Here is a 12,574-nt window from a genome sequence, read left to right as displayed (position 1 = left end):
TTGTAACTTAAAGTCAGATACTCAGTTCATGAAAAAAAATCTCACATGCAAAAAGAATCCAAACGTTAAGTTTGCAAAAAGAAGAAAATTCAGAAACCCAATGTGTCAACCCCCTCACTCAATGCTGAGTTGGTGATGTCCTACATGAAGGATTCTGTAAACAGGCTCCATGTTGTTGTGGTTGCATAGGATCTTTCTTAATACCCTGTCTGAATTTAACACACATTTTACTATGGATCTGGAAAAAACAGTGAAGATTTTTTTACCACATTCGAACCTTGCTTCAAGCTAGATGTGAGCATTTGCCTTGTGTGAATACCTAATAAGGTTGGGAAAACAAAGGTAGAAGGGCGTTACTATGACATTCACTGCTACTCCTATAAGTGGTGTTGACTGTAGAAATTGTTGTACCTTACTCTTGCTTGCTTAGTAGAGATGTTTTTGGAGCAGATCCTGGATTTGGATTATGTTGTTAAAATTTGAGAATAATATGTATACCTCATGCATCTGCTTTTCTTTTAATGGGATTAATGCATTTCTTGTTTTAGTGAGTGTCTAGGTACCTATGAATTTAAAGTATTGAAAAGATCTCAAGCCTTTCCTGTATTGTTTTTGTTAGGCTTGCTAAGACATAAATATTTTATTTCTTACTTAGATTTCAGTTGATGGCTTCAGAAATGCTGCCAATGGCTGCGGTAGGATTCAAGATTTGTTGATCAACAAAATGCTAGCTCTTACAAACAGATGTATTCAAGTGAGAAATTGAAGATAAATCTGTATTTTGAGAAATTTTCTGATGTAACGGGGTTATCCTCTCAACCGCCTTGAAAGAAAGTTATGCTGATACAATTTAAGTGGAACATTTCTCTTCTAAAACATTTTAAAAACTATTATCTAATTATATTTAGAAATATTGCTCATTTGCAGTCATTTTCAGAAAATTTCAGTTGTCTTGTCTTCTTTTGCTACTTGGGTATGGCTGAATTATGGTCTTCCAGTTTATAAATGAGATCTTTTAATTTTTCTCAGTGTTAAAGCAAACATAATATATAGGAACAGCATTCTGCTGCCGATTTTGCCCATCAAAAAAGAATTTTCAGGCTTCTGCAAAAGTGATTGTTAACTACGTCACCGTCTCGGGTGTCTGCATACTTTGTGTCTCCAGTTACTTACCTCTTTTCCTTGTGTTCCCAAACATAATAAATATATGGAGAATTTCAGTTGTTTATATACCACTCAGTCTAGAAGTTACTGTTAAAATGGATTATAACTATTTGTTTGAAATTGTCATATTTGGTATTATATGCAGAATATTTGCTGATCTTTTGTTACATGACAGCATAGGTATATGAATATTTTATTTCACCTTTTTTCTTTCGATGGCTCTGTTTGAAAAATGCCAACAAATAGTGTCCATTGTGTTTCTTGACTCTCCACATCTTTCTGATACAACTTCTTAAGCCCTTGCTGAATGTAAACTTATCAAGGTCAGCATTGAAAGTTAGTATAATAGTTTGCAAAATTATTAGGTTGATATATTTTTTAAATTCATCTCGATAATTTGAAATAAATAAGAATCTCTCAACTGATTTCAGTGGGTATTTGGATCAGGCCCTTTATGTATGTTGGATGTGTAACTTACATCTTTATATATTTCAACAGGAAACGACCAAATTGCTCATTTAAGTTTCAAGTTGATGAGTAAATGGTGCCCATACATCAGGCACATTCTTATGGCTGGTTGCCAGAGCATTACAGATGCTGCTCTTACGATGATTTCCCCATTGAACCATATGCTTGTACTGAACGTAGCAGACTGCATAAGGTACTGTATCACATCCAGATTTCTGTAAACCATTGTGAAGGAGTTTTAGTAAAGTTAATTATACTTGTAATTGGTCATGTTAGCACATCTTTCAGTTTTAAAAATAAAATCTTAGCGTGTTAATACATGTATTTTAATATTTTAAAAAAAATTTATACAAGTAGTTTTTTGTTCCTGTATCGTGTTCAAAAATCCATTAATTATTACTCCAGTTCAAGCAAAAGAAATTACCTGTAGATGTAATACTACTTAATAGCCATGGCATATCTTAGTGCTGGAATGTGGCTATGAAGAAGATGAAAGTAGAAATCAAAGACAATGCCAGTGCCACAACTCTATTAAAATGTGGATATTGTTTAATGTTGTGAATATTAAAATAATACTATATCTAGTACTAAGATTTAAACAAAACTGCCGTTTTCTGCAATTACCAAGACAACATTGTAATTTATGTTGTAGATGAAGGATATGTTTAATGTGAAGACTGTTTTCCACTTCAGGTGTGTCATGTATCAGTAGAAACTAAGACAGATGAAAGGGCTTCCAAGGCTGCGTGCTTGTTCCCTCTTCTGTGACACGGTGATGGAGTCAAGGGCGGGAGGGAACAGGGAAGGCAAAACCGCCAAACATTTCAAAATCAACACACCTATAAAACAATACAAAGAAGCTAGAATTGCTGCTTATCTCAAAATTTCTGATGTCATGTGAAGTTTTAGGGATTTTGCTTTGATGTGTAACCGAAGTGCTTTTTGTGCCTGTTGATGCTGTATAAAAATCTGATAACATTGCGTGTAGATGCACTGAGAAGTGCTGGAGTAATAGCATGACATCATGTTGATAGTTGAGCTGGGCAGGTGGGACAGCTGCCTGCATTTTCTGGTTTAACGTTTAGAAGGCTGGATTTTCCAGTCTCTTAGCCAAATCTTGGGCTGTGTGTTTGCACATGTGTCTACTGTCTCTACTGCTAAAGAATTGCTAAATTACCTTAACAAAGCTTTTAAAGCGGTTGTAAAGCTATTGTTAAACTCTGTACTTTCTTTTAATTGCTTTTGCAGACACTTGTTAAAGTTTGAGCATTAACAAAGTTATAGATTGTAACATATCTAAACTTGGTAAAGAGTATCTCGAGACTACAAAAGGGGACTTGGTAGTATTTATGTTTCTCTTATTTGGACAATACGTTGCTATAGAAGTTCACATTCTGAGTTAGAAACATTTAGGAATTTCTCATAGAAATCAAGGGAAGCCCCATACTGGTGGTAGAATTTTCAGAACAGATTTTGAGATGCTTAGTTGTCTTAGTGCTCTTAATAAGTTTCCTCTTTTTTCATTGACACTTTCCCTTAGTCTAAGAGTCGAAGTTTTTCTAACTTAGTCATATGGAAATTTTTTTTTGAGAAATGAAAGTAACAGAAAGAGCAAATCTAACAATTGAAAATTCCTAAATTACAGGAAGTATTTGACTACATGTGAAAAGTGAAGAAAGAAAATTAACTGATAATGATTAATAGAATTAAGAAATACTAGACAAGTGAGTAAAAAGGTGTCTAAAAATGGATGCAGGCAATGTGATGGCTCATCCACTTGGCATATTTTCCCAGTTTAAGTATGTTATCTTCATGTATGGTAAAGCAGTGTGTGTGGCCTGTGTTCTTATACAGTTAATCAGCTGATAGAGAAACTTAGCATGTGTATTCACAGCACAATTATTTCAAAAGTTATAATGGCACTATTTCAGCCCTCAAACCCAGTGTGGTTACAGATTTTTATTTTTTTTTAATTCAGTTGACTATCTTGCCAGGCTCTGCATACCCTATAGACTTTATGCAAGTTAATTATTCTGAAGGTATATTTGTTAAATTTATCTATCTTGAATGCAAAACAACTGCACTGTGAAATAACACCAAAACTACCACAGTGGCTGAAATATTGCAGAGTGATTACTTTAACACTTGATGAATTGTAGCTTGTGGTCACACAAAGAGGATCTGTTCAGGTTATCATTCTATTAGTAGTGCTATTCTTACCCATGTGTTTCTAGGACTTTACAGAGAGAGGAGATTTACAGAGATTCTTTGTGCTACAACAAACTGTACAAGCCAAAATACAATTTTGTCCTACAGAATTCTGGGATTAATTTTTTATTCGTCAAGGAACAGAGAAGAAATACTGGGATGCATTGCAAAGCTAAGTGTACAAGTGATGTTAAACATACCAGAGATATGAACTGAATTGAAAGATTTACCCAAATTGTAGTCAGCTCTCCAATCATCTCAACTTGACGAAAAGATTTTCTATCTACTTAATATTTATAACCTTTGTGCGTATTATGAGTTAGTGATTCATGTGTGAGACATGCAGTTGATTAGTGAAACACTCCAAGGAAGAGCTCAGGTTAACTCTTCATGCATGCGTACAGAACAGCTACTGCATACATGTACTACCTATCACTTACCTCTGTGCTAGAAGATCATTTTTCCTTTAAATTATTTCGGTTCTTTAAATTAACAAATATACTAAAACAAATATTACTCTGAAATGTTCAAATGGGTTCTGATATGCTCCAAACATATTTTCTGAGCTCTGTCTTTTGGGGTGCTATCATATCTGAGTGTTGGACCTAATGGAAGTTCTCATAATGTCCAACAGACTTTTTTCCCGAAAGTTCTGGTTTTCAGCAGTTCCAAAGAGCATCGTCTTTCTAATCCAGCCATTAATTATTATGACTCCTTTTGGGGTTTAAAATGCTATTAAAAAATACCATTATTAATTTCTGCTTACCTACAATGTAAGCTGCTGAATGCAAATTTTATATTGACTTGTATGGAGTAGGAAAATTATATATTATGAATATTGCCTACATTTCTCTTAGAATCAGTGATGGAGGTGTAAGGCCATTTGTACAAGGTTCTTCAGGAGCTAAGCTAAGAGAGCTGAATTTGACAAATTGTATTGATGTCACTGATGCTTCTGTCACAGAAATAGCGCGAAGGTACCATAATCCAGTACAATATTTTTCTAGTGTGGTTAAATTTTCAGGATATTTCTAATGTTAAAGTTCTTAATATGTTAATAAATGGGTAAAATTATACAGCCAATTATATGCAGAAAATTGTACTATATAAAAGAGAAGTCCCTTTTGGCATTGGGAATGATAATTTTAAAATTATCCATTATATAAAGGGGAATTCATTAATATTAATATGGAAACCTGAGAAGTCTTAATTTTAGGGGGAAAAAAGTACTTAAATCATGGTTGTCAGTGACAAAACTGCATTAAAAGATTACTATGTATGTCACATTTTTGTAAACTCAATAAATAGTCATGTCTGCAAAACCAAAAAGCACTTTATTGCTAAACCTCAGCAATTCCAGTTCCTCAGAAGTGGTATTGGTATTGGCAATCAAAAGATAATTTTTAAATCTCCAGAGAAGTTTGGAGTCACAGAATCACAGAATGGTCAGGGTTGGAAGGGACCTCTGGAGATCATCTAGTCCAACCCCCCAGCCCCCACCAGAGCAGGGTCACTTACAGCAAGTTGCACAGGACGGCGTCCAGGCGGGTTTTGAATGTCTCCATTGTAGGAGACTCCACCACCTCTCTGGGCAGCAGCCAGTGCTCTGCCACCCTCAAAGTAAAGAAGTTCCTCCTCATGTTAAGATGGAACTTCCTATATTCAAGTTTGTGCCTGTTACCTCTTGTCCTGTCAGTGGGCACCACTGAAAGAAGACTCCTCCCATCCCCCTGGCATCCTCCCTTTAAGTATTTGTAAGCATTAGTAAGGTCCCCCCTCAGTCTTCTTTTCTCTAGACTAAAAAGACCCAAGTCCCTCAGCCTTTCCTCATAAGAAAGATACTCCAATCCCCTAATCATCTTTGTAGCCCTTTGCTGGACCCTCTCCAGCGGTTCCCTGTTCTTCTTGAACTGGGGAGACCAGAACTGGACGCAGTACTCCAGATGCGGCCTCACCAGGGCACAGTAGAGGGGGCGGATGACCTCCCTCGACCTGCCAGCCACACTCTTCTTGATGCACCCCAGGATGCCATTGGCCTTCTTGGCCACCAGGGCACATTGCTGGCTCATGGTCATCCTGTTGTCCACCAGGACTCCCAGGTCCCTTTCCACAGAGCTGCTCTCCAGGAGGTCAGCCCCCAACCTGTACTGGTTCATGGGGTTATCCCTCCCCAGATGCAGTGCCCTACACTTGCCCTTGTTGAATTTCATTAGGTTCCTCTCTACCTACCTCTCCAGCCTGTCCAAGTCACTCTGTATGGTGGCACAACCTTCTGGTGTGTCAGCCACTCCTCCCAGTTTCATGTCATCAGCAAACTTGCTGACGGTACAGTCTATGCCTTCATCCACGTCATTGATGAATAGATTGAACAGGACTGGACCCAGTACTGACCCCTGAGGAACACCACTTGTTACTGACCTCCAACTAGACTCTGCACCACTAACCACAACCCTCTGAGCTCTATCTGTCAGCCACAGAGAGTCTGTCTTTCCACTCCTTACTAGATCTCTCAGCAGGCCCCTTTCATAACAGTAGTTGTGAATAATTGTAGCGTGCTTGCTGGCAGGCTACGGAATGCCTTCTCTGCCTTACTGATGGAGCGTTACCCCTAAGGCTCTGAGCACAGATGCACTGCTCAAGGAGTCAGTTTTCTTAGGTCTTCTGGTTTGGTTATGGGAAGATACAGTTTACGGTGCTTACGCAGTAAAATTCATTTTTCCATGTATGGTCAGTGAGTGCTGATTTGCAGAACCTCCAAAGTCGTCATAATTAAAAAAAATATTTTTATGTAATAGAGTATTATGTATTTTAAAAATGTGTATAGTACAGTATTAGCCCCTGTACAGGCAGTAACTAATAAAAGGTAATTCTTAGGTTGGGCAATTCTTACATTTGAAAGAGAGACACAGAAACCATCAGAAAGAGGAAGTTTGGCTGCTGTGAGGTTGATCTGAAAAGAACGTTTGTTAAGCAGAATTTTTTTCTCCAGGATGATTAGGCCTGAGGAAAACTGAAAAGCTGGTATTTTTAACTTTTAAATATGTAAAAATTGTGTTTTCCCTGGACTAGATTTGATGGTGAAACCCCCTGGATGTTAGCTCTAGCAGAGGCACTGCTCTACGCTGTGGTCTCGAAAATAATTGCTAGTGAAAGACTTACTAACAAGGTACTCTCTTCAATGTGTCAAGTTGCTAAGGCTCTGGAAAGCAAAATGGCAAGTGTGGGAGCCAGGTTAAACATCACAGCCCTCCACATTAGATGTTCTTGGCTGGTCCTGCCTTGTGTGCAGGTTTCAGAGCCAGTTCCGCTGTTACTTTTACTTTTGGGACAAACTCTTTTCACTGAACACAGAAATCTGGGAGAAACCTTGTGAAGAAAACTTGCCATAGAGACTATTCACTCAGTCACCATTCAAACAGAATTCTGACCAAGAAGTTGATTATTTGGCTCTAACACAGAGTTTGTGCAAAAGCAATTAAAATATGCAAAAGTAATGAAAATGCCTGTATCTTTTATGGAGGCCTGAAAATAATAATAATAGTAACAACAACAATAATAATAAATTAAACTAAATAAAGAGGGTTGGGAAATCCAAGAAAACTTCATTTAATGTGATAATTTAAAATATCATAAAATTATATCTCAATGAAATTCATAATGCCTTGAATTGCAGTCCCACAATGTTTCAACATAAATGTTTTCGTTCTCCTCGCCTGCCATGGCTTGTCTTTTAAAATGCTGTGTTGCTTCTTACTCCACTTTTCACACAGCGCAGCCCGTGACCTCGGCAATGAGCCAAGTTCTTTTGCTTACACTGCGTTTCTAAGGCTTTCAGTTGCCGCCCTCCCACAAGACAGATAAATTAACCCAGAAATTGACCATTTATCATTTTTGTAATTTCTGATCTGATTGCTAGTACTAGCTACAAAACTGTTACAGTTCTTGTTGTTTGCCGTGTTTAAGTATATAACATTCACACTTGTATAATAAACACATTTTCTAATCTTAAGACATTATTTGATAAAAGGAAATCTAGCAGTCTGCTTTGTAACTAACTACTATTTGCAGTGCTTTGACTTTATAGTATGCATTTTATTAGCACGTAGTTGAAGTTGTATTAAGATCTCTTTCAATTTAGACTTCGTAAGTACTGCTTTAAAAATGTAGCAGAGAGCACAATGTTTTGTGTGCAGTAACCAACACCATCACGCTGTGCTGATAAAGAAAAGTCGTAAGGCTCATATGCTTTCCTGCACTCTCTGCAGTAGATCTCTGCTGCTCTCGCTGTCCTGCTGTTTAGTGTGAAACCTGCAGAATGTGCAACGTAGACTTGCACTACATGAGAATTTTCCTTTCTGGTTTTTCAAATGTGAGCAGAATCATTCTGCCTATTAAAGCAAACAGAATTTGCTGCAATGAGGATGACATATACTTAAGGGGAGGACAGAGGAGTAGAGATGCAGTTGGGTCAGATCATCTTACAGATTTGTGTCTCAGGTATGACTGACAATTGCAATGGAAGTTTTTTTCACTGTTGGTGCTGCCTTCTTCTGTAGTTACTCTGGTGCCCAATAAATGAATGTTCCTGTTGGGATCTGTCTTCCACTCAGGCAATGGGTTGCATTTGGAAGAACTATATTGATTCTTAGAATTGTCCCTGTCAAGATATCTTGCAATTAAAAAATTAAGGTACAGTACCCTGTAGGCTCACAGTAATTAAAAAAATGTAGTGCTAATAAGAAATACGTTAAAGGTCTCTCTCGTGTCTAGAGAAGTTTATTATCCTTGTCCCAAGTCTACTCATCAACAGAAAGACTGGAAATTGAATAAAAATAATCATAGAATCATAGAATAGTTTAGGTTGGAAGGGACCTTTAAAGGTCGTCTAGTCCAACCGCCCTGCAGTGAGCAGGGACATCTTCACTAGGTCAGGTTGCTCAGAGCCCCCTTCGGATTTTGGTGTTGTGTAGAAAGTTGTGCATTTTATGTAGAGAGAAAATGCGTAGGCAAACTTCTAAACATAAGGTAGAATAAGGCAGGTAACCCACTGCATGTTTAAGTTGTATGTGTGCTTCCGTGTCTTGATAAATAAGCCCAAGACCATTCATTAACAAAACCAAATATTATCCAATGAAGAGGATGTCAACTTTATGCATGAGAAACTGGTGGCATACTGAAGAAGTTACTATACTTTTCTCATTAGGGCTTTGACTGTATTGCTCTTACTCTCACAAAATATATAACATTAAATAACACCCCCCCAATTACATTTTAAATATTAATTTATTCACTCAGTTATTTTAGCATTCATGCTTTTACATTTCAGAATATATTTCTTTCTTTATTCAAAACCTGTGTTTTTAAAAATAAACAACACACATTTTTAGGTTTCAATAACTTTTTTTTAATAGTGGGAAGGACAATTGTTCTTTTTTTGTCATTCCTGGAGTACTAGAAATTGGTTTTTCGGAGTTATAAAGAACTTAAAAGAGACTTAGAAATGAAAAGATTTCAGCTTAGTTACAGCATTTCTCTTTAAGAAAAACAAACTGCAATGACAGAGTAAAGATGTTGAGTCCTTTGAAGAAACTACCTTTAAGTTCTTTGAGAAAACTCCCTTTTTTTCTAGCTAGTCTCCCATTCCTCTTTGTTTTCCCTCATGTTTTTCTATTCTGAACTCCCTGAAATACGGACTAGAGTGTTTTAAATTGTGAGTATGGTGAACGCATTTATGAATGCATAGATAATATCACAAGTCATTTTAGATATAATTGTGAAGGTATTTACAATATTTGCAAAGTGTTTAAGCTTCTATTATGGAGCTGGAAACATTAGCATTTAGGGCCAAAACCTATTTGTCTTTCTTATAAAAGCGTACTCGGTGGAAAAGCTTCCATGAGTTAGAGAAGGAATTTTAGTTATAAACTTTATTCTCATGCTCTTCATATTTTTGTTAAAAAGTTTTGAACTTTTTCTGATGTCTATATGGTACGGCTTTGGCAGCTTTGCTCCAAGTCTGAGAGTCTGAAATCGTGCAGCTGCCCAGCTTTCTCATTTCAACACAAGCTGCTGATGCATATGGCCTGGACCACCCATCTTCTTGGGACATAAAAAAAATAATTAAGTATAGAAGTATCAGGACATTGGAAGAAGGTGTCTTAAATCAAGCATGATTTAGACAGGAGAAGCATAGCAAGGAATAATAACAGGAATTGTTAAAGAAACTTATTTGGCTCCTGAGTTATACAGAGCATCCAGCAACAAAACCAGTAGATGCCCTGACATAGGCTCAGGGAACTTTAATATCAGTGGTGAATCATATGCAGTGTAGTAACGGGAGAGAAGAAAAAAAAAGCCTAAAATATAACAGATAGGTAAAATATTTAAAAAATGCTAAGAAGCCGGATACACTTCTGAAATCAAAGATAAAAAGGAAGTATGAAGTATACAGAGAAATATTCTTTCCTTCTGCATTTTCTGCAATGACTGTCATGCATTAAATTCTCTCGTAATAATCCAAGGCCCCATTCTCTCTTCTGGCCCAAATGCCTCATCAAGAATTATCTGTGACATCGAGTCAGTTAATCAGTCACAGATTTTTTTTTTGCGTGCTGTGTGTAGTCACTCTTTAAAGTTGAGGAAATTTGTGATTGTGGGGAACTCTGGAGTAGTGTTTACATTGATATATAAAGTTAGGTCAACTTTCCTTTCTTATGTGTTTGTACCTGCTGTTCTCCAGATCCTGGCTGGTCCTCAAGGCCAGGTTGCAATATTAATATTTACTAATATTTTAATAACAATTTTCTAAATAGATCACAGAGAAAGAAAATAAAAAAAGTGACTTTATGGCTTCCCACAGTTAATTAGAGTAATTTCTTTGCACTCTTAGTGGGATTCTGAATCTGTGTGAGTCCATAGCACAGCTCCACATTTTGGTCTGTTAGGAGATTGGGCCTGTAGGACTGAGGACTTTCTTAACCTGGTAAAGGTTAAGAAAGAAACGTTATGAGGTCCAGTATATATAACCAGCAACAGACTGCAAATGTATTAGTAGTTGCATTTGATTTCCAATGGAAAGGATGTGACAAAGCACACGCATTCCCAACGCAGGAAAAAGGAAATATTAAAATATATTAAAGTGGGCTCCAAATTCAGATGTTAGCACTCCAATTTGCTTGAGGGAATAGAGGAACAGAGAATTTGACCTGGAGACTTATAAACTTAATTCTGCATAAAAATAGGAAGTACTAAGAAGGAGAGCCATTGCAATTGAAGCCAGATGTGCCAACACCTTGAGTCACAACGCAAATTAGGAATTAAAAGTACATAGAAATGTTGAAAATTGGGCTCCATATTTTTACAGGCCATTTTGTTACAATGGAAGCCCTGTCACCTGGAATTAGTGTCAAGAAATGCTGGCAACCATATTTCATAAGTTATTATCTGGTCTAACTGCAAATGGTGTTAGGTACAGAAATTAAATTTTATTGCACGGATTATACAGTCATACAGTGGGTTTTCTGCGCTGCAATAGAAAAATGTCTCTCCCACTCCTGTAAACAGATCTGACCCAACTTTGTATTAGCTCAGGTGTTGGAAACACTATAGCTACATTTGCTTAAGAACCTACCCATTCTCCAGAATGTTTTTGCTATCTGAAACTGAACTTTGTTCTGCCACATACGTAGTGTTATCAGCAAAACGATACTGCGTGATAGGAGTTAAATTCTTCTCTTCTAGTGTTTGATCCGTGAAACTGGTGCCTGACTGTGGGTGATCTGTGCAGAAATCTGAACGCTTTAGAGGATAAGCTGAGTCATTGAGTATTAAATGGCTCAGAAATGGAAGGTGGGAGATACCTCTTAAGAGCTGTCTTCCTAAACTGGAGACACTTTGAGGTCAATCTGTTTGGTTCGGGGTTTGAACAGGAAGTAACATCTGTATATCTCTGCAACAGAAAGATACATCGCAGATGCTGACCTTTAAGGTTACAAACAGATATGTGAACAGAAATCTCAGAAGAAGTTGAAAATAGAGTAGCACATGGTTATCGTTAGCCACAGACAGTACGTTCACTGCAGTCTGCAGTTGAAAGGCAGAGACTTGCAGCTTGTGAATATGAATAATAAAAAGCTGTTCTTTGGAACGCCATAGCCTCAGATGACTTTTGTCTCTGGCAAGAGAAGACCATCACCAGTTGGCACAGTAGGTACTCATTTTCTCATCTACAAAAACCTTGGTGAAGTAACAATAAATTATGTTCTGCAAATGTTTGTAGGCCTCACGCAGTAAAGTAAATGAAACAAAACAAAAATGTAAAAAACTGCTTGAAAAAAACAGTTGTTGGAGAAGAATAAGAAGTTTCTTTTAAAGTTGTTTTCTAAATGGGGTTGGTAATAGACATGCTACACAAGAGGTGCAGGAAAAGGTCTTCCCTTTTTCTGTGGCAACAGAAGATAGATCCAAGATTCGTGGGGTGATATCTTTATATTAAAGGAGAAATATATTTTTGGAAACACGCAGAGTGGGTGATCCTAGTCTGTTATGTGGCGTGGTTTGTGCCCTCAAACCAGGGCAGTACGCTGCACAGTATCTGTTTTGCAAGCAACAATAATGTGATAGCTCTGGCTGTATCTTTCAAAAATCTCTGGAGGCTTAGTATCGAAGATAAAAGTCCCTAGAAATAGGTTAGTATTCTGCATGGGGGTCCCTGATATTATTTATCAGGAAATGC

At 37.2% G+C, this 12,574-nt stretch overlaps 1 protein-coding gene across 1 annotated transcript in view; it reads left to right on the top strand.

Annotated features, from left to right (window-relative positions):
• FBXL13 (F-box and leucine rich repeat protein 13) overlaps positions 1–12,574 on the top strand; it is a gene marked incomplete at both ends in the record, with an annotated part of 85,143 nt that overhangs the window by 54,266 nt on the left and 18,303 nt on the right. Inside the window, 6 exon segments of the mRNA XM_082496731.1 lie at positions 656–754; positions 1,383–1,457; positions 1,461–1,500; positions 1,663–1,825; positions 4,698–4,817; positions 6,910–7,006. Of these exon segments, the coding sequence (XP_082352857.1) occupies positions 656–754; positions 1,383–1,457; positions 1,461–1,500; positions 1,663–1,825; positions 4,698–4,817; positions 6,910–7,006 (594 nt within the window).

Source organism: Vanellus vanellus (genome assembly GCF_965231255.1).
Source record: "Vanellus vanellus genome assembly, chromosome: 1".
Classification (NCBI taxonomy): domain Eukaryota; kingdom Metazoa; phylum Chordata; class Aves; order Charadriiformes; family Charadriidae; genus Vanellus; species Vanellus vanellus.
This window is presented reverse-complemented; position numbering and strand designations above follow the sequence as displayed.